The sequence below is a fragment of the Lytechinus pictus genome, chromosome 3 (assembly GCF_037042905.1).
Source record: "Lytechinus pictus isolate F3 Inbred chromosome 3, Lp3.0, whole genome shotgun sequence".
In the NCBI taxonomy this organism is placed as follows: Eukaryota; Metazoa; Echinodermata; class Echinoidea; order Temnopleuroida; family Toxopneustidae; genus Lytechinus; species Lytechinus pictus.
In genome coordinates this window covers 19,735,522-19,759,521 of record NC_087247.1, presented here as the reverse complement: position 1 = coordinate 19,759,521, position 24,000 = coordinate 19,735,522, and the positions used below count along the sequence as shown (strand labels likewise).

The window sequence follows — 24,000 nt, the reverse complement described above, 5'->3', positions numbered from 1 at the left end:
ATGCACAAATGATCGTTTTTAATTTCTTCATCCATTGAACATAATGTGGAACCATGCACATTTTACTCAAAATGGATGATATAAAAAAAACTATTGTACTTGGAAACATTAAAGCATCTTTTCCAAAATATTTCGTTCAGTTTGTGACAATTTTTAATGGCTTTGAAGATCTAAAATATGTTTTGTGCAGACATCCACTCTACAGAATGGATTTGGCGCAATGTAAGTCCATTTTATTATTATTCATTATTATTAACAAGTGGTAATAATTTAGCTTTGGTATATGAGGTATTTGGCAGTAGAGGCAGGTATTTAGTTTCCAAAGAAATGAACTAAAACAAAAGTGAGGCCAGGGTGGCAAGAATGGTATTCTAACAAACTATTGAATTAGAAATATTACTATTTTACAAATATATATTCATATATATAAATATTATTTACTTTGTGTGATCAAACACGTAACCAATTTTATTATTCAAAGACAAAGTCTGTACAAGATGTAGATCTATCGTGTTCAATGTAGTTTATTCTCAAACAGTGGCGTAATGAGCCAAAAATTTTAAGGGGGCTGATATGGCGTATCGTGTAAAATTAATAAGAAGTTGAAATTTTGACATTTTTATTACAAAAATCCAAGTTTGTGATAGATTTTAACATAACATTCAGAAAATAATATCATATTTCACCCTTATCCCTTCCTTTTCTCTTTATTTTCTTGGTCAAGATTTTTTTTTTTTGGGGGGGGGGGAAGACAGCCCATCTATACGCCCATGTTCTAAAATTATGTCTACATAATAATTAATTAATCCATGTGATTAGATTTTTCATGAAGCATAGACCATTTGTTTATGGATTGCCTGTCCAAACTTAACCACCAAGTACAGATTAAATTAATCTTCTTGTGAATATTAACTCCAACATTGATTTTGTAATGAAATGTGAAGAAAAACGTATTCCTTTCACATGTTTTATATCTAACCCAGTGTCAAATTATTTCAACTAAACTACATACAGTCTGGATTTAACCCTATATTACAATTTATCCTGTTTTGATGCACAGATAGAATCAATAAAGACTTGGGGGAAATATTAGTTAAGAATTTCACTCGAGATGTGAAAAACTTCCCCAGGAGACTTACTAGTATATGAAAATATTTGGGAGGCCATGCCTGTTAGAAATCAGCTTTTTATATAGTAGTCATAATAGTCAATATCGAATTAACAATAAAGACAACAATAATTGTTTAATTTTTTTTTCACTTATATTACATCTTTCTTCTTTGCCACACAGTCAAGTATTATATAGAATTACAGTATCATGTTGACATTTTACAACTTTAGACTAAACAATGAAATACAGGGAATAGTTGCATCAAACTAGCATCATAAGGATATCTGTTCATACATAAACCAATGGAGATGAAGTTGAAAATGTGCAATTTGGTTAAAGTTATTTGCTCATTTCAATGATTTATTGATTAGAAATATCATTACAAAACAACTTCAGCTGCAGCATGCATGGCTATAGAGTTCATATTATACTACTCAATGCATCTACTGAAGACACGAGGGAACACTGTGATTAAAGAATGCATTGCTTAAAAAGAATAGTTAACCGAGTCATTTCCTCCAAGATGGATTGTTTGATATCATAGAGACAGCTTTTCTTTCATACTCAAATGAAATCATTTCAATTTTCAAATTGATATCCGCTTGGGTGTATCATCACTTTTAAATAGACTAAGTACTTGGATGAACTGTTAATGAACCAATATTTCATTCGACAAAGTAAAAAATAATAGGTAGACAAGTGGAAATTAGACCCAATGGGTATTGACTAAATGAGAAAGGGGATTACACCAGGCGCAGTGTAGACCAAGCCAAAAAAAAATTGATATACCACACTGGTTTTGCAAAATGTGGAATTAGGCAATCTGATAAATAGACCAACTCAACTGCTTACATGTACGTACAGACCAAGTGAATATACCGGTAAACCTTTTATAATAGTTCATCTACCGATCAAAATTGAGTTTCCATGAAAGATACATTTCAATGACAATGTTACCACAATAGCCTACTTACTTTCATGCAAGTGGGTCATTTGATGACCACACTACAAAGACAAAGACAGATGGATTCTTTGTCATCATTATACATGAATGATTTGATTGTTATAAGACAAGGTAATCACACAGATGAATTCTTGGTCATCATTTCACATGAATAATTTGATTTTTATAAGACAAGGTAATCACACTCACCTCTTTTATAAGTAAAAAAATAAAAAGTAATTGCAAAGTGTAGATGTGCAACCTGTTAAACCGTCAAAGAATAAAGAGTACCCTTATAATAAAGTGAAAACATGACATTAAAGGATATGGTGATGACAGTAAATAATAGAATACAAATTTTTCATGTCAAACTCTGGTGAAAGATAATATAGAAACATGGATATGCCACCTGTCAACAATGTCTTTCATGCATAATATTGAATATCATTTTATATGAACTGTTAACAAATATATACACCAGCAAACAACGACTCTACATATGCTTTGTTTTGTTTCTATTTCAGGAACTTGGTTAACAATGGCAACAATCAAAACTGAATTTTAGAGCAAGAGTCTACCATTATGCTATTTCACTCCTACAATACAGCTAAACTTTGCGAAAAATCATTGTATTGTACATTGCTATAAATATGAAACTACATGCATGCTAACTATTGGAATAATTGTTTGAAAATACATTTGGCAGTAATGAGAATATTGAAAATGAAAGTTGTGCTTTCTTGGTTCAAAAGGGACAAGCAAAATGTGCTAATTCTATATCAGAACAGGGGCTACTTCCTGTAACAAGTGGAACGCCTCTGGCAGTCTCGCCTGCATTACGCAATTTAATATAGCAGCAGTGCTAACTTTGAAAACTACTATAAAATAATCATTCACAAAAACACCATTCATATAATGACATAATACCACGTTCATTGACCATAAATTACATTTGAACGGAGACTAAAGACTGTCAACTACACCCATGTCCACATTTCATTCACTCTATCCATAAACTTTCAAAGTTATGCTGGCAATTAATCAATTACCCCAACATGGCCTAAGTTTATTGACCTTAACTGACCTTTGACCTTGGTTTTGTGACCTGAAACTAACAGGGGATGTTCAGTGATACTAGATTACTCTTATATCCCAAGTTTTATGAAATAGATCCATAAACTTCAGAGTTAGGATGGTAATTCAACAAATACCCCCAACACGGCCAAAGTACATTGACCTTAAATAACCTTTGACCATGGTCATGTGACCTGAAACTCGTACAGGATGTTCAGTGATACTTGATTACTCTTATGTCCAAGTTTTATGAACTAGATCCATAAACTTTCAGAGTTACGATGGTAATTTAACTAATACCCCCAACACGGCCAAAGTTCATTGACCTTAAATGACCATTGACCATGGTCATGTGACCTGAAACTCGCACAGGATATTCAGTGGTACTTGATTAACCTAATGTCCAAGTTTCATGAACTAGATCCATAAATTTTCAAAGTTATGATGGTAATTCAACAAATACCCCCAACTTGACCAAAGTTCATTGACCCTAAATGACCTTTGACCTTGGTCACGTGACCTGAAACTCAAGCAGGATGTTCACTAATACTTGATTAACCTTATGCCCAAGTTTCATGAACTAGGTCCATATACTTTCTAAGTTATGATGTCATTTCAAAAACTTAACCTTCGGTTAAGATTTTGAAAATAATTTTCCCAACATGGTCTAAGTTCATTGACCCTAAATGACCTTTGACCTTGGTCATGTGACCTGAAACTCAGGCAGGATGTTCAGTAATACTTGACTAACCTTATGTCCAATTTTCATGAACTAGGTCCATATACTTTCTAAGTTATGATGTCATTTCAAAAACTTAACCTTAGGTTAAGATTTGATGTTGACGCCGCCGTCCCCGCCGCTGTCGGAAAAGCGGCGCCTATAGTCTCGCTCTGCTATGCTTGCGAGACAAAAATTGATATTAAAAAACAAAATACAATTTCAAAAAGGGTGAAAATAACAATCACAATTGTGATGTCACCCTTTTGCCTTGAATGTTCTCGATACCATGCATCAATCACAGTGCCCTAAACTCTGTAGGGATTCTATGATATCCAGGAGTGCAATTAATGAGCACACTGATACGTACACAAACTTGGTGACAAGCAGTATAATGAAAGGAGTTTGAACTTTAAATGACTCATGATTAGATACAGATTACATGGCAAAAGAAAGCCAGTATCATTGACATGATAAATGTAAAGAATGAAAAGCATATCTACCAGTATTCAGTACTGGGTTACAGGATGTGAAATGTCAACCTTGGACTTTGAGGGGTACTCTGGACTGAAACTTATAACAAGCACAACAATGAAAAAATTGAAATTAGATGAAAAACAAGCTATGGTAATTAAGGGCTTAAATAGTCATATTTAACATTCCATATAGGCATATTATCATGAACTTGTAGAAAGTTAATGATGTCATGTCCCTATTCTTTAAAATGTCTTGTATCATGTGAAAGAACTTTTATTAAAAGTTGTCTAGAAATATAATTGACACTCCATGTTTTTAGAAATAATCATCTTTGCTGTAAACTCTTTGCAAACACATTAATAAAGATATAATTGCATCATTAAGAGAATGATTCTTCATTTTTAATCTAATTCGGATGAAATTTTTAGTTTTTAATTTGTTTATTTGTAAAATCATCTATGTTTAGGCCAGAGTACCTCTTTCAGCATGGTGCTTCAGTACCTTTGACACTGTTTATGTAACTTCCAATAAATAAATAATTATTAAGTGACAAAATAACAGCATCCAATCCATTAAACATGTATTTGTAAATGTATATATATGCTTTGCCTGTTTTATGCAGTAGACATATTGTATGGAGGTTATAAAAAAGGCATTATTAAATGCAATTACAGCTTGTGTACACACAAGAAAATATGCCACACATGTACTGTATACCAATTATCCATTTTATTGTAGGATATCCAAGCCTCTTATCAATTCCTTAAACAATTCCTATCATCTCAGATTGTAACATTTAGAAGTTGATGTTAAAACATGATAATTCATTATTTTTATTTTTGGCAAATGCTTCCTGCTCCAACATCCAATTATCAACACATTGGAAATCAACAAAAATGCCACTGGAATCTCAGACAGAAAATTCTGACACGACTCCAGCCTTTTCAATAGAAAAGGAAAAAAACATGAACTCCAAATTCTTCTTGGACTCAAATAAACAATACCAAAATAAAGACATTTATAGACCTGCTAAATATCAAACAATCTTACCAAAGGTCAATTATATTTCATCTTGCAATTAACCGGCTATTACAAAACTTACCTAGATACATGTAGACTAAATGTGTTCATATCGCATCATATATCTGCAATAAACTACATGTAGTATCTTTAACAAGATTTTAATCCTCTCGGACATGTCATAAATATGAAGTATTTTGATGTCACAAATATCAATTAACTTTTTCATAAATTTGAATCAAACTATGGCTAATTATACAATTACACATATAACATAAATGATTTTCCTATGAAAAATCAAACATAAAATGCAAAAATCCAACTGAAATACCAGATACAATTAGGAGCACTGCCGTGGAAGCCACAACCCTCCACACCACACCCTGAAGATAGCGCATACCCCAATCATGCACATAACCAGGATTACGACGGGACGCAAGGAAGTCCACCTGATTACGGTTGTTCTGATACCCCATACGATACCAAGGAGGAAGGTTGGAATTGCCTGGTAAAGGGAAGGAGCGATTCAGGGTACGACGTTCCATATGATGCCGGATATCAAATTGGCGTGGGAACAGCTGTTTTACAGCAGATGTCAGTTCTGTGTACGGGACATAATAAAAACATCTGATCAATTACATGTATACAGTCTCATTCGAGTTTAATCAGAAAATTGTAAGCTCTTAACATAGAAATCACATGTCATAATCCAAATATTAATTAAAATTTTTTTTCTGATAGTTTTCCACTTTTCTGTACACATTTAATAGTACTGTGTTTGACATACAGAACCATTTTAACACTATACGAACATAACGCTAGTCACAAATACCTTTACGTGCACCGTACGAACTGAAAATTGTTTGTATGGCGATCATAAAGGTATTTCTGACCGTAGCATTACACCTACCTGTGCACAAACATATCTCTAAACTGATCAAGTACTGACTGACTCTGACTCAAATATTCATATTTGTGTGCAATGCAGTCGATTTGAAATCATTTTGGAAATTCCATTGCCTTACAACCAACAATATTGCTTTTATATGACAATTCAACCTCAGCAGAAAGTTGATTTGAATAAATAAAGAAAAATCCAACAAGCATAACACTGAAAATTTCATGGATGTAAAATAAGAAATTTATGACATTTTAATAAAGTTTTGCTCAATTTTGCAGAACAGTTATATGCAGATCCTAGCCACCATGCAAATTAGGGGAATGATGATGTCATCGCATTTTATTATATGAAATATGATATATTCTAATTTACTCCTCTCTGTCTTGCGAAACAAAATTTATTAATCAATGAACATGTTGAATAATCATGGTTTTAACATTTTTTATTTTGGTCAAGTTGGTCCTTATTGTTAAATCTGTAAAATTTCAAAAATTTGAATAATATTGTATAATTCAAACAATAAAAAGCAAAAGAAAAGGTGAGTGAGGGACATCAATGACACTCTCATTTCCATATCCCTGTATATTGTATAATTCAAACAATAAAAAGCAAAAGAAAAAGTGAGTGAGGGACATCAATGACTCTATCATTTGCATTTCCTTGAGTTGTGCACATAAATCAACTGTTTGGTGAAAAATAAGCGAAACATTAAAATGCCATAACTGATTTTGATGAAATTCTAAGCGTTAATGCTTGTTTGATTTTTCTTAATTGATAAACAAACAAAAAATGAGCATTTTTCTGGGGTGGACTTGACCTTTTAACAACTATTCATAATCACTTTGAGAGTGTCATTGAGACACTGTAACCCACAACATGAAATATGAAACATGATCTGGGGAGTGCTTCATGAAAGGGCTTGTCGGACGTTTTATCCGACAAGTCCTGCTTTATCCCACAGTTACCATAGTAACAGTGCCTCTCAGCCAATCAGAATCAAGGAAAGTCAGATCGGACAACTTGTTGGACAACAATATCATGAAAACGCTCCCCAGGAAAGAGTTGTGTTTAGATACAACTAAAGAAATCAAGTGCATGTCTTGGATTCATCTTCATTGAAAAGGGAGAACTGAACACCTGCTGTGTCAACTCAAAGCAGCTCAAAACCAGAAAGAATCTCAATGTGGACTTTGATTGATAGAAATCGGATTTTGAGTTTTGAGCTGATAAATGATTGAGAATCTCTAAATTAGGACCCAGGAAAAGGGTCACCAATCAAGCGTAAAATAAAGTGTGAAGGCCAGCGTAAAGTCCTACATAAGAATACAAAATAGCTTTATGATACACTATCCTGCTCACAAATACAGACTGATACTCACGATCATGAATCTTCACATTCCTAATGGTGGTTCGGCAGAGTGGACAGGGAGTGACCACGGGGTGGAAGCGTGCCACCTGGCGAAGGCAAGGCTCACAGAAGATATGTTCGCAAGGAAAGCAAGTATGGGGTTGGTAGTAGATATCCAAACACACAGAGCATGTAGTGACCTCCCGAAGTGAGCTACCTGCACATCGTGGTCCAAGCAGTGAATACAGACCTGCTGCACTGATATCCTAATTCAAAATATATGAGACCAATGATAATAAAAGGTATAAAATAGATTAAAATGAAAAAATCAATGCAAATGGAAATGTCCCTTCATAATTGAAGAATATTATAAAACAGCATATTTTAGCTTAGAATGTAAAAACTCAAAAAGACAACTTACCAAATCAATAGACAACTATAAAAATCTAAACTAAAACTATCACTGAAGGTGATTAATACCCCATCTTTACCCAAAGACCTATGTGTGAGCAAATATCATGAGAATTGGTTAAAAACTGATCAAGCAGTTTTGAACTAAAAGATTTTACCTAATTTGGGGCATATAATATGTCGTTACCACTGGCAACACGTTTTCTAACCCACACAAAATAAGTATCTTGCATATCTTTACCTCAAACCAATGTGTGAGCCAAATTTCTTGAGAATTGGTTGAAAATTGATGAAGAAATTCAAACCACAATTTTTTACCCAAATTTTGCAATATTCTTTAATATGTCATCATCATGGCAACATGATTGCTGACACACAATAATATGTCTTGCACATCTTTACATCAATACCAATGTGTGTGCCAAATTTTATGAGAACTGGTTAAAAACTGAGGAAGTAGTTCGAAGCGCAATATTTGCAACCAACCTAATGACTGCCCGACCGACAATTCCTGGCGGGGGTATAAATAGAAAAGTATTTTGTATTGGTAGTTCTCTACACTCAAAGGGAAAGCTATAAAGCTATTCGTAAGTTACAAATACCTTTACACACGACGTGGACCCTGTCATGTGCAAAATGGTCTCCATGTACATGCAGCTGACTCAGCACCTGAAAAAATGTTTCAGCCATGGGTAACTCTACAGCACATCCCACAAAAAAGGAAACTCATCTTTAGCTTAAGATATCTCACTAATTGAATATGTTTCGATCATAAAATAAACATTAATAACAAGAATGGAATCTCTTCTTTGATTCAAGACCAAATACTTACTGAACTGTGAACACATTGTGGAGTAAAAGCAATGAATTCTGATGCATACCAGAAACGATTTGTACAGAAACTCACATGTAAATCTGAATCCACTCTCAATTAGAGATAGGTGAAATAAACTCACTGTATGCTAATGAACCATTCCTTTCTTACGCAAGGTTGTAGCATCCTGAACACATCTTGGCCCACTTTTCTGCGCAGCTTGCTCACACTATTCATGTTATATTTGGTATCAAAATGAAGAGGCAAAGTGGAATTCTATGATGATGTTATTAAAAAACCATAAATCGTTTGGGTAAGTTAAAAAATAACTGGGAACTCTGGTTTCCCTTTTTGAGGGACGCACTGTACATAAAGCTTTATGAAATGCCACCTTGATCTTTACCACCTTCATATGTACATTAAATATATCATTGTAGTGTTTCCTTGCATTTTAAATAGAAAAATATTTTTGCAATCTAATATTGAGAACTTTAATAGCCAATGTTCAAAATATTGAGATTAAATTGCTTTGATGAGCAGTGAGATATTGATTTAAATAAGTATTTTTACCTGAATTGCTGATTCTTCTTCAGCTCCAAGTGTTTGTCTTTCCAACCACCTCTCATACCTCCTCTGTTTCCTTCTCTCCTTCTTTTTCCTGTTTCTTTCCCTTCTCTGTTCTCGAGGACTCCTCTGCCCGACACCGATTGGTGCACTCTCCCTTTGATGATCTACTACCAAGGTATCCTCATCATCATCAGAGTCTCTTACAGTAAGCCCTTGGGAAACAAAAGGGGCATCTCTCGCTGTTGGTGTAGTTCGGTCATCTTGTTCTGCAGATGGTAGGACTGGTGAGTAAAGACTTGGTGGTGAACTACCAGGAGTAGGACTTCTGGTCTGATCTGAAGAAAATGTACTGCTAATGAGTGGCCTAAGGAATGCTGGACTGTTCTTGAATATGTTGGCAGAAATATCAGGAGACCTGGAGTGAGAAACTACTGTAGAAATAGAACTGCTACTTGGAGAGGACAGATTAATGCGATAATGTACCCTTTCCTCGGGGTGATCATCATCATCTTCAGGCTCATCTGAATGGTTATCATATTGCAAATTGTGTCTTTGGTTTGAATTTATAGTTGGACTAAAAATATCATTAGATGTACTTGGTAGAGAGGATGTAAAGCTTTGTTGAGCCACTCTTTTTTTTAGTCTGTTTGTGCCAGCAACATGGGCAACACTCCTGTCTTTGGGTGAATTCTTCATTGTTACCTCAGAATCACTTCTAGCCTGCCCAATTTCTATTCCAAATGGCACACACTTATCAATTTGGACAGTTCCCCTGTTTATCCTATGACGGACAGTATCAAGATCACCTGACTGCAAACTAAGACTGCACTGCTGTGATCCTGAACTAGATCTCACAATTCTAGGATTACCGGTAGATATGGAGCGTTGATGGGATTGCTCTGCTGGCATACTTGTTGTGCTGCTGATGACATTATGTCTCTGTGTCTGTTCCAAAGGTTGGGATACAGACACAGGTCTTTGGTAGTTCGCCGAGATGGGAAGGTTGGACAGAGACTCCTCATCTGATGCTGAGGAGAATGTTTCTGGCAAGAATTGTCTTGAGGTCTGGTCAGATAGTAAAGGCAAGACAGGTGCTGAAGTGACAGGGACGGGCGGATCAATATCTGATGGATGCGGCAGATTCTCTGCTCCAGCTACTGATGCTTCTGGCTGTGCAGTAGAGGTTGGTTCATCAAGGTCATTACTCTCATGTACATCTCTTGGGTTTTGAGGCATTGGACGGATCCTGGCAACAATAGGTGATGAAGACTCACAATCAACACGACTTCTCATGACATGAATGCGAGACACTTTTTTACTGCTGATGGTCACCTTGTAGGGTGTGACAAAATCAAAAGCACCAAGGCGACCATGACATTTAGGGCATGACAGCTTTCCCTTCTTCCATTGAAACTGTAGGGAGCGGGAAGAAAAGAAAGTCAATATTTGGAAAGATTAATTGAGATGCATTAAAAAAAAAAAGTATCCAATACATGTTTTACAAGCAAATTAACAACTAAAAATACCACAGCTATGGATAAAGTTTGGTATGACATTGATCAAGATTTTGTAATTATTCAGGTACTCAGAAGAGTGAAGTGATATTTTTTGACTTCCAATGCCCATTAGATACAGATGAATGTACAGTGAATTCAACAACAAAAAAGGTTTTTACAGGGAATTCCCCATTTTCACATATTTACTGTTTGGTGTTATTGGCCTCTACATTGGCCGAGAAGATAGAGCCCAAGAGAACTACAGCTGCCAAAAAATCCTTCTAAAAATGATTTGCTACTCATCTGAGAGAAGAATTCTTGTCTGTGTAACCTTTTACATGAAGTAGATGATATGTCATAAAGCATATGTACACAAATCAATTCATAGTTGTTCACCAATATATCTGTAAAATTGATGATACTATTTAAACTTGAATGAAACTCCTCTCTTTTCATGTAACACTAATAGTATCATTCTCTATCATTTCAGTTTTCACATTGTCTGGGTTTTTTACTTCAATAATTCCTTGTTTATAAAAAGCAAATGGATGTTTATAATATTAACTGTGCTTAAAGTAAATCCCCAGTTTACTGATACAGAAAAAAAACTGTTCAAAGTGTTTAGAATGAGTTCACAAAGCTTTATTTGCAAATTCCAGTGTGTATATAATGGAAACTCAAAGATAGTCACTTGTGGAGTAAGTATTATAGAGTTGCACTGATATGTACTACTTAGCTTTGCAATATGCCACTAATATGTTTTTGAATGTTGATAAAAGTACTTGTAAAAATATTGACAGAATATAATGATTTCTTTTTTCTGGGAAGCACTATCTTCTTTTTCAATAATGATTATATTTAAGGTGATTTTTTGTGATTTCAAGACATGGCAACATGACATGTACATGAATAAGTATCTGATCAATGAATACACAAATAAGTTTAAAACAACATGCAGTACATAAAGTACATGTACAATCACGTGACATTGAAAAGTAAAAGAACACTCATTTGTCAATACACGTGTAGCAAATTTTATGTACCTTCCAAAAGGGTCTCAATCAACATACATGTATCAAGGGGAAATGATTAGAGCTGTTGGGATGCTACATGTACAGTGTATGATGACAATATTAACTGATTGATAATTGTTAAATTCAATTAAGAAATTTTAGGCTATTTATTAGTAAGCAAATGTGCATGATGTGAATGATCAGCTCATATTTCTGTTTCATGGCATGTGGATTATGAAAGACAGTGATCAGACAATACTGACCTTGTTTAATATTCTCTGAACCCAAGGTGGCGTGGATTCCTCGTTGATATACCAAAGTGGATTGGGTCCAGCAGTGACCTGGCCATATGGAGCAAGTACACCATCAGAAGATCCACCTGTCCTCCCTTGGGTGAGCAGAGCAAAGCTCTTGGCCGAGCCCTGCATGCTGCTGGCTAGAGTCCATGTCGGGGAGGCCGCAGTCATGGCTGACTGGCCCAGAGAACATTCTGACGATACTACATCCTGGTGATGATTGGTGCTTGTGTTGAGAACACACGAGCTATCAAACAACTGCTGTCTGCAAAGTCTACATTTATATGTCACTCTCTCCCCTGTCCTCTCCATTTTGTTGCCTTTCTGAAAAGAAAACGAGAGTATCACCGATCACCACTCTAGCCCTGCTTGCATGCCTTTCTCTACGTACGAATGCTGTATAGTATTTGGGGTACAACAATGCCTGGGTGGCTCACACAATGCAGGATTAGAGAAATTGGGTCAAGGCTCCCTACAGGACAGAAATTGCACTGGGTTAAACTCTCTGAACTTGGCATTGCTTTAGGGGTAAAGAGTGTGAATCATTTCAGGATACATGCTGGGATGAGAAACTTGGGAGGAAACAGAAGCCTTAGTTCATCTACTTCAAACACACTATACACACAATAACAGAGATGAAAAGAAAGGGTAGAACAGCAACATACATGTACCAGTACCATAACCTTGTCAAACTCCAAGCATTATATCAGACCAGAATATGCAAAACATAACTTATTTACATGTATGTTCTACATGTAAGTCAGATTTCCGAGGTCCAAATAATCATTCCACTTTAATAAGGCGGTTATATGTTATACATGTAGGGCTCTTTTTAGATTTGTCAAAGGCATTTGACTGTATTAACCATTTCATTTTACTCAACAAACTGAAATATTATGGAATAAGGGGAAGTGCATGAAAGTGGTTTAAAAGCTATCTGTCTAATAGGAAACAATATGTGACTGTTGATAATTGTAATTATGAATATGAATATATTATGGTAGGTGTACCACAAGCCTCAAATCTCAGGCCACTTATGTTAGCAATATTTTATCAATAATTACCTTTTTCTTTTATAAGTTAGCTGATGTTACCAGTTTATTGTTATCAGGTAATGATCTTGTGACATCGAACAATTTATTTAATTTAGAATTGGAAAAGATACAAACTTGGTTTACTGTCAAAGTAAAACATGTTTACATGATCTTTAAAAGTAAGAATTGTTGAATATGAAATAAATATAAAACTTAATGATGTACCGTACATGTATTAAGAGACAAACTAGTACTTAATTTCTTGGCGTAATCATAGACGAAAACCTGAATTGGAAGGAACATGTAAATCACATTGCTTTACAGATATCAAGATCTAATGCCAATTATTTAGCAGACTCAACCAATACGAAATTGAAAATGTTGAATATTTATGATGAATAAATTACAACTGGCAGCTTTTATGTTTTCTTACTATACAATTGCTTCCAAATTATTTTAATGAATAAATTGAACATAATATCAACATAAGTAAATATAACACAAGAAATGCCAATAAAATGTACCTTTTCATCATTATAATTTTTCAAGAACTGTCAGTTTTAAACCATAGTATTGGAATCTCTTGCCAGATGACCTCAAAGAAAGTCAAACTACTCGTTCTTTAGGAGAAAATATAAATTGTATTTACTTAAGTCTGAATAATTTAATGTTTAATTGATTGCCTTATGTGAGATTTGTTATGTTAATGTATGTTGTAAGTTTATATACATGTATGTTTGTAATATGTTATTTTGTATATCATAGTTTTTGAAGTGGGGTAAATTCAGGGATTTTTTGTGGCCTTTTGTCAATAAATACCCCACATCCTCCTCACTTCGTCTTTTTTTACTATTTCTTTTGTAATAATATGCGTATAATGTATAATGTATGTTGTAATTTGTATTTGATGTTTAAAAAAAAAAAAGGAATTAAATTTAATTGAATTGAATGTTGGGGGTTTTTTTTGCTCGGAAGATGCCTCATTCGTTTATCTTTCTAATAAAAATCACTTGGTTTATATTAAAGCAGTAACACCTCAAAACACTTTTAAACATGTTCCAAATGATCGCGCATGTTGGTGACTTCCATTCCAATGCATTCGTCTTTGTGACTTTGTCAGGAAAATGCAAGCAACCGTGATCAAAATTTTGATGTATTCCTTTGTTTTTAAACATCGCCGATCCAATTTTTGATCTGATTTTTTATCCGATTTACAAAATTATTTGATATTAATTTCATTTTAATTATTGGATTAGGACAAACTTCATATGGTTTGTTTACTTTTTTTCAAAATCGTTTTTGGGGTTTATTTTTGAGGGTTTCATTTGTTTTTAAACTAATTGATTCATTGTTTAGATTTAATGCATACTTTTTTTGTTTGTTAGTCTTTTTTCAATTCTTTTGGGCTCCATACTGATATAGATATGTATATAAGTGAATGTTTAATTTGTGCTATTGATTATGTAAATATTAATGATTCAATCACTGGTATACATGTATTTATTATAAAAAATCATATTTTATGACAGGGCTGTAGTGGAAGGCGGTTTTAAACCTGACAATGCCACTCTGTATGAATAAAACTACAAATAAAATAAAAATATTCCTATCTAGATCTTGGATGAAACTCACAATTAATTTTGGTTACGGACTTTCTTAAATCAATCAGTACTGCATTCATCTATCAGATGATGTAAATTTTCTGAATTTTTCCCCATGTAACTTTTGCTAATGAATACAGAATAATGATTAATACACATTGACATGAACCTGATTTACCTGAAAGAAGAAAAGTTTGTCAAAATATTAAAGGGGTACTCCGAGCTGAAAATATTAATATATATCAATAAATATGGTAAGATTTACTGACAAACCAGATAGAACTTGCAATACATTTCTTTGATATCCATAAACATGATAGATACATATCAAGCTAGGTTTACCACCCCCCCCCCCCCCAACTCCCAGACTATGTAGAAGGAACTGAAAAGAGTGGAGAAAGAGACACAAACAGGGAAGATGCATTTTCAAAACAAGAAAACATAAATTTACAAGTCATGATGAAACATAATATTCATCTAACTTGGAAATTGACATACAATATACATGTATTATGTGGTTAAAATTTCACTCATAAATGGAATACTTGATACTACATGTTGTTTGAACGTGACAAAGAATTATTGAAATCTGACTTCTGACTTTCATCCACAAAATCCTAAGCCTATTTTGCTTTTCAGAACAGCCAGGAAAAAATTGCTGATGGTTCATGCTGCCATCTACACTAGGTTTTATCATCGAAACAACTGCGTAAACGAGATAATTGAAAAAAGTATTAGACTGTGTTTCGAATTGACATACCATGTGTCGCGATTTAGCCATTGACATATTTACATAACAAGTGGAGCACCTCTGGCACTCTTGCCTGCATTATGCAATATAGCAGCAGTACCGACTATCATTCACAAAAACACCTTTTATATGATAATAAAAATAGGCCTACTTTGTTCATTGCCCCTAAATGACATTTGACCTTTATCTTGTGACCTAAGACTTGTGCAAGATGATCAGATGATTTTAGTGTCTAAACTATGGTGTAAAGGATCAAATAATACATTTTACAAGCACAGTCAGTGGTCCAGTATGTCCAAATACCCAAAATGGCTTCCAAAAAAAAGGAATTCAAACTGATTGCTGTTCATGTACATAGTTTATTTAATATCTGCCAGGGAGATATGATTTTGGTGTCTGCAACATGGTTTCAATGGTCAGGAAATGCATCGGGACAAGTTTCAAGGACAGTCAGTGGTCTCTACTAGTATTGTAAAAAAAAAATCAAAGATAGCTTTAATAAAAATGGGGTCTAAAATGACTGCTGTTACTTAAAAATGGACACCATTCATTAAAGGGGAATCCAGCCTTGGCCAGAAAATGTTGTGTTGGGAAGGAGAAAAATAAATTAAACAGAATGGTGAAAGTTTGAAAGAAATCGGACAAGCAATAAGAAAGTCAAAGCTGCTTTAAAATTGAGATCACTAATGCTATGTAGATTTCAAATTGGCAACTGGATAAGTAAATTATGACAAGGGGCAAGGACAACTTTCCCATAGGCCATGTACTTAATTATCCAGGGATTTGTGGTGTCCTCCTAAGTACCCATTCCCCTGGGGCAGTAATCTAAATATAACCCATGTAGTACATTGTTTCATGTCCTCATGAAAGAAAAATATAATTTGAAATAAAACTTTAGGGGAAAATGACATTTTAGCCATTATATGTATTGGAGTACATGGAAGAGTAGTCCTTGCCTTACATCACTATGACATATCATATGCGGCCATTTGAAGTCTCCATGTGTATAGTGTTTACCGATATTTACATGTACAACTTTTGAAAATTCATAACTTTCTTGTTGTTTGTCGAATATCGTTCAAACTTTCACCTATCAACTTGTCTGATTTTTCTTTTTCTTATAAAAACAAGTTTTTATTTGGGTTGGATTCCCCTTTAACTGTTGAGATTTGATTATGGTGTCTGGTGTTGCCTGCTGAGACTGATAGCGTGAAAAGGCTGCTGAACCGAGCTCCAATACCAAGCTGGGTTCCACTCACACTAGTACGAGGTTAGTATGCTAACCTCGTACACCGTACTGCGTTTAACCCTGGATTTCTAAGTAGTCGGCAAACATCGCTTCATTGGGGCTCTTTCCGGTAAGTAGCAATACAATCAAAATTTTAAAATTGAATTTGAAAATCGAAATCGTACAAAAAAGAGCAAATTTTCTTACCTCGGCCTGGAAAGTGACTTCGCATGTCTCTTCTACGGAAATACAAGGAAGCCCGTTGGTGGCGCTAATAAATTTCACAACCTTGATTCAGCTCCTCGGTAATTTTGTAAAGTTCTGTGTCTAAATTCTTTGAATGCGCAATTCTTATGATTACTTGACTAATTATGGGCACCAATAAATGAAATACCTTCAAAAACATAATTCAAGATTATTATTGGCGATGATAACACTTTTTTTCCAAATAATTTAAAACGAGGACTAATAAAAAAAATAAATTAAAAAAAATCTACGCACCTGGAACGAAACTAGCAGCACAAGCTTTAACAAATGTCAATAATACGGTCTACCAATGTCTATACAATGAAAAGATTGGACACTTCACGGATTTTGCGTAATGATTTGCGTGTAAAATAGTTTAGGTGCCTAGTCTTTCCCTTGTCATGTCTTTGATATGAATATAAATCGCGCGCCCTCTTTAGGCCAAAATTGATGTTATCGCGGATCTACGATTAGGCAGCGACGTCAAGAGCAATAAAAGATGAAGAACAGAGGGGAACTGAGTGCTCAAATAAGTCACCAAATGGACTTCATATCGACCGGTAAGTGAAATTGAACAATTTAATTAGTTTCAAAATTGCGTAACAATCATGTATTTTGTGCAATCGCATGAGAGTTTTATCTGGACTCCAGGAATCTCAAAATTCTGTGGAAGGATCAGCCATAGAGAGTTGCATGCGTCATGCCTTGATTTTACCATACACGGCGGCAGTAATGCACCCATGGGTGGCTGGGTTCAGGAGTTCGCTTCTATAACGTGGCTACGCGCAGCTATAGAACGAAGTATTACACACCATAATAACTTCATTTTCACACGGCTACGCCACTACAGAACGAGGAATCACACACCATAATGACTTCATTTTCACGCGGCGTAGCCACGTAGCTGCGTAGCCACATACGTACGTAGCCACTAATCTCGCATATCCCGGAGCATATCCATTTACCGTACTGACTGTATGTATCCATTTGTTGTATTTTCCCCTTTCCAAACCCGAAGATTTTTGTCATGACATTGGATTCTAAAGACAGGCCTAAGCCGAAAAAATCAGAAAATGTTGAAAAACTCCTTCGAAACAGCGGAATATCAGTCTACGGGTGCAGTTGACTGATCCCCGCCCCACCTAACCAGGAGGCTCTTAGAGAGTAAAAATAATTTACTAACGTATTGTAACGATCCTGCGACTAGGATCGTGACGTAAACAATCAGCCCTGCGCATGACTATTATTTATTTATTATTCATCGCTGTCGTGAGAATTTATTCAACCGTGAGTATTATGTCTTTCGGTTATTATTAGAAATTACTTAAGATATATATTCCAAAACGATTACTGTAATTAGGTTTGAATATGAGACCTCAATTTTTAATGAAGAAATGTTAGGAGATAAGTTGTTTTGCAGTTTTATATGATCGAATTGGTGTAGATATAGATTGAATAATTCATCACTGGCTGTGTTTATGTACGTACATGGTAATTTGCATAAGAGCACAGCCGGCGTATTTGCACACGTTTGATCGCAGCGCTAGCCGATTTTGATAGATTTTTGACGAATTCATATCTTTTTAAGTATTGATATGAATGGTTCTGTATATATTTCATTGCAAAAAGATATATCCTTTTGGAAACGTATCGACTTATTGAATGTTTTGTAGTAATGAACGAGAAATTGTGAATAAACTGGCTTCGATAAAACACAGTTCGAGTTCTCTGTACATTAAACACTGCGCGTAGACGTGTGTGTGCTATCCAAACTCGCTCGGCGCACCGTTTTCACCTACATCCGCAATATGTCCATATAAATAAGAGACGTTTAGTCGCCGGGGCTGGCACAACAACGGAAATCTGACTGCAGAAGACTTGCCACGGGGAAGAGGTTGGAAAACTTGGAAAGGTAAACAGACGAAGGAAACATCAAGCCTATAGCCAAGGCCTATAGACGCTGGAAACCTCGATATGAATTTTATTAAGTCCCTATATTGACCCATATGTATGAATATGATAATTCCCCAATAAAGGTCCAAATTAATTAGAGTATAGATCTTGCTATGATATAAATTTTCTTAATAATTATTTTGGGCGAGCGACCTGAAGTAAATAGTCTAGGAATCAATCTCTTCGTATATATCAACGCCGGAATTAACAGAAGTGGAAATGAATGTCGAGACTGGGAAGCTGGAAATAGAATTTTCCTTTTAACAAGCTAGACGCCGGTTAGATTTGGAAAATTCTTATACTTTGAGGCCCAAAATAAAAGTTTAATAATTATCAATTATATTTCTTTGATAACAAAAACTCTTAGAGCTTTTTTGTAAATATTAGACATTGTTTACCTGTAAGTTCAGTGGCGAGTCAAGTAATGTACATGTATACATTTATGCAATTTGAATAATAAAGTGCACCGTTATTTTTCTTTTTGCCATTGAAACTAAAATCTGAGTCACAAACCCCTGTGTCTTTCTTTGCTGTGTACCCCCATAGTCATATATTTTGACGAGACGACCCTTAAATGCAAATAATCTATAGCAAGCCGCTCTAGCATTTTCTTCCACTCTTTTATTATAATAATTCTCTTGGAAACTGCATGCTCGGAAGGTATTGAGATAGACAAAATGGAAATAGACAAAAGCTCAGGTGATCCATCACAGACTGAACACCGTCCTGACGTAGAGGTCGGAATGGAAGAAATAAGCGAGAACAGCGACCGCTACAGTATGCTTACTCTCCACGGAGTCAGGGATTCCATCCGTTACGGAAGTGTGTGTCTCTAACGTTGGCGAAGAACAATGAGAAACAAGATGGCAGCGTAAACATCGGGCAAGGCTCCCCCATCTTTTCAATAATATTTTTCTCATTTAAAAAAAATGAATTCTTGATTAAAAATGAAATCGATAGCGTAGAAATGTTGGAAATGAAGTTGTATCCCATAATTTAGGGCTAACTTTTAGAAGGAAAGTAGAAATCTAAAGGGCGAAAGTTTCAGGTTTTTTGGAGGTACACGCAGATGAATGGGATGGAATCCCTGGCTCCGTGGAGAGTAAGCATACGTTAGTAAATGATTTTTACTCTCTATCCTGGGGGGCGTTTCATGAAAGGACTTGTCGGACGTTTTATCCGACAAGTCCCATTTTATCCGACAGTTACCATAGGAACAGTGCCTCTCAGCCAATCAAAATCATGGAAAGATGTCAGATCTGACAACTTGTCAGATGTAAATATTGATGAAACGCACCCCTGGCTACCCCCACCCGGCACCCCGCGGTACCGTACCTCAAGCGATGTTCGTGCAGGCTCCACTCCACTTCACTACCGTGGAGCCAGTGGCAGTATAATCTCGCAACGTGCGAGTGCCGTGGAGCGTACTGTAGTGTGGCGGTAGTGAAGTGGAGTGGAGCCTGCACAAACATCGCTTGAGGTAGCGGTACCGGTACTCTGGGGCCGGTTGCACGAAAGGGTCTTTCCAAGGACCGTCTTTCGTGTCACCAATTATGATGCGCCATGTGAAACACAAAGTTTAAATTAAGGTATGGTAGTGGATCGTATTACCGAATACTTTTCATGAATTCAATCATATCAAACACATTATTCTCATTTAAAAATTCACCAAACTTTCACCATAAATACACAATTACCTCCAAAATATAAATATGTAAAGATTTTGCCGAAATCGTTTTTCCTTTTTACGATATTAGCTTCCAATCGACCCCTCTTTGCACATGAAATATTTTGGTCACTTGAAAAAGGTATCGTATTACCGAACGTGTGTTTTCTATGGGAAAAGTTGAGAAAACAACGAAATCACTGATGAGCTATTTTAACCATATTTTATTATTTCTAGAATATTAAGACTTTGAAAATGTGTTCTGACCATTATTCATCATCTTTCTATTCAAGTTCCCTTTGGAAGGATGTTGCAAAGTTTAGAGCGTATGAAAGTACAAGGCCGGTCGGTAATACAATCCCTCACTAGAGGTCTATACCTGCAAACATATTTTATTCATCTGTTAAAGTAAACAAAATCTGTGTTTGTAAAATGTGATATATTATCAGGAAATTGTATACAAATCGATTAAAATGCTAGCTAACAAATTTCATTTGTAAATCATACATTTCAGAAAAATTCCGCATCACAGGCATTTGTGCTTTCTTAACAGTCAGGTAAAAAACCTCGGTATTATACAAATAATGCATGCAGCCTAGTGCGTTAGTGGAAAAATGCAGAGCACACGAGGTTTCTTTAGATAGGTGCCACACTGTGCACGAGCCGCTGGCGGCGAGTGCCCAGTGTGCACCATCTGAAGAAACCGAGCTTTCTCTGAATTTACTTTTACGCACGACAGTTCAAGTGCATTATTTGTTTTATAAAATAGCAACACAGAAACAAATTCTTAAAAAGTTACAGTACAGTTTTGTTGGACTTCTGCCGGGACTTCTACCGCACTGGTTTGCTTGACTCCTTGAGCGTGCATGCAATGTCAATTTTCGTTGCGCACCTTTTGCACTGCCGTGCAGTGCACAAAAAAATTTGAATGTCATGTGACGCGTATTGGCCAATTGCGATACTTAAAAATACAGAGCTGTTTTATGAATATATATAAATAATGGGCGACACGAAAGACGGTACTTGGGAGTCTTGGAAAGACCCTTTCGTGCAGTCGGCCCCTGGGGCCCGTTTCTCAACACCGTCATAAGTCTAACTTCTTGACTAAATCGGAGATAGTGAGCTACTTGTCCGCTAACCGTTTCAGGAAGCCCTCTTTACCAAGATCGGGTACAACAACCTCACTAAATATTTATGACACCTCCGAACCTGTCATAACTTCTTTCTTAATGACGTAGTGGCATCACGTGGGTAGACTATGACATGCAAAAATGCCTCGAAATTTGAAAATCATAATCTTACGTAATCAATTAAAGAGGTTGAAATTACATCACAAAACAAGTGGGATAATGCATTCAATGATAATTGTAATACAAAGAAACTATAAAAACTGTTAAAAATACAGAGCCACAAAACCACTCAGTTTGAAATAGTAAAATGATTTAATCGATAAAGATTCTACCACGTCAGGCCATCCATAACTGCGCTCGTATTTGTTGTTTCCAGACCCCTATAACATTCGGATAAATTCTATCTCTAATTCATCCATAGAATTTGTCAAATCGTATGTTTCCGTGTCAAAGATTTTTTTTTTTTAATTGTTAAACTATATTTTCATGTTTGGAATCATGGAAGACCGTATAATTATCATCATTTTACAAAATAAAAAACATTATGGTTTACTTTCGTAAACTATTAAAACTCGATGTCCCGGGGGGTACCCATCTCAACGTCCATATGTGATTTATTAGTCATGAAATGAATTATTCATAATTTAATTTTCTCAGCAATTGAATGCTCCAGTCTTCATTGTCTTAGTACGTATGATGCATAATTTACCTGTGCTATTATTTTGAAAAGAAGTATTTCCAAATTCATCACAAGACACAATATTTGCAATTTTGTCATAATTTTTCTTTTGTTTTGAAAATTATGCTATTTTGTGACTAAGGCTACCTGCTTACGGTACGTCTCGTCTGCTATTTTTACCGATAGTGTCGATATCAAGGTATTCTAGTTAGGAAGCCTTTCGTGAAACAGGTTTAGTACAGCCTACAGGGGCCGCGGAAGCGGGGGGCTGGGGGGGCTTCAGCCCCCCAACTTTTTTCCAGGAAAAACCGTGTACAAAAACATAAAATTGACCATTATGATTGTGATTTTATGCATGGTCAGCCCCCCCACTTTTGGCTCAGCCCCCCCCCCCCCCCCCCCCACTTTGAAAACCGTTCCGCGGTCCCTGTAGTAAGATTGGAACTAACTCCGTGGTTGGTGGATAAAGATATGACTAACTTGTCCAGGTGTTGAGAAACGGGCCCCTGAAGCTGAACTCTCTCGTTGCCATTTGCGAAAGACGTACCGGTACCGGTGTGTGGATGCGGAGGCAAGCGGGGGAGAACTGGGGAGTGGGGGAGAACAAAAAAAAAATCGTCTCACTCTCACTCACTCTAATAATTCTAACCCAGGAAAGAAAGCCGAAACACATCAAACACACAACACTGCGATAAATTAAGAGGTTCGACAATCTGATACATTACAAAAAACGACATCACGGCATTGGAAACTTACCATCCAAGCTAAGACCGCAATGAGATGAGATAGATTCCTTATTTAGTACAAGACACTTATCAACATGAGACAAAGAGGGCGTTAACAACTTCTTCACGTATACGTAAGATCGTACCTCTGTGTCTTCACGCTTCTTCCCAACTCTATATTTTATAAATGTGCTGAAGTGTCTATATAAGATTTGGACTGAAATAGGAAACAAATAACATTTTTTTTCCTTGATGTACAATGGCTGAAGTATTATTACTTGGTATTAGAGACATTATAAAACACAATGCTCTATTAAATCATGTAATCATCAATAATAATAAATGAAATAATTTTTCTATTTTTGTGTTGTTGTTGTTTTGTTTTTTCGTGTGTTTATTCAGATTGTTGTACACTTTCTAAGTATAAACCATAGAGATGTATACTAATAACACAAACTAGTAATACATCTCTATGGTATAAACGTAGAGATTTAACTTTTTTGTATAGTCTTACAAAATATGGAGATATAAATATTTCATTATGGGATAGCCTATTCACATCTTTATTAAACATTATTTTATACATCAATTTTGATTATCAGCTCAGAACTAAAAAGTCTTTTTATGGATTTTTTTTCATCATACAATACCGCATTTTATAGTAAATACAAGTGAAATTAAATGTATTTTGTTTGTATTATGAGTTATGATAATTTTTGTTCATAAATGTATATCGCAATGTATAATATTGCATTTGTTATATTGCTGTATACATGTACTTCACTTTATTATGTATAT

The 24,000-nt window shown here is 35.4% G+C and overlaps 1 protein-coding gene across 2 annotated transcripts; it reads right to left on the bottom strand.

Moving 5' to 3' along the window:
• Positions 1-740: 740 nt before the first annotated feature.
• Positions 741-23,297, bottom strand: LOC129257675 (uncharacterized). Of its 2 annotated transcripts, XM_064096592.1 has the most exons (6): positions 23,234-23,297; positions 22,958-23,063; positions 12,157-12,513; positions 9,388-10,797; positions 7,624-7,858; positions 741-5,944 (listed from the first exon to the last, which is right to left on the bottom strand). In XM_064096592.1, the coding sequence occupies exons 3-6, from the start codon at positions 12,499-12,501 to the stop codon at positions 5,631-5,633; spliced, it is 2,304 nt and encodes a 767-aa protein (XP_063952662.1). In that variant the 5' UTR covers positions 12,502-12,513; positions 22,958-23,063; positions 23,234-23,297; the 3' UTR covers positions 741-5,630. The 2 variants fall into 2 exon arrangements, with proteins under 2 accessions (XP_063952662.1, XP_054752023.2); XM_054896048.2 differs by lacking the exons at positions 22,958-23,063; positions 23,234-23,297 and having other exon boundaries at positions 12,157-14,050.
• Between the last annotated feature and the right edge of the window lie 703 nt (positions 23,298-24,000).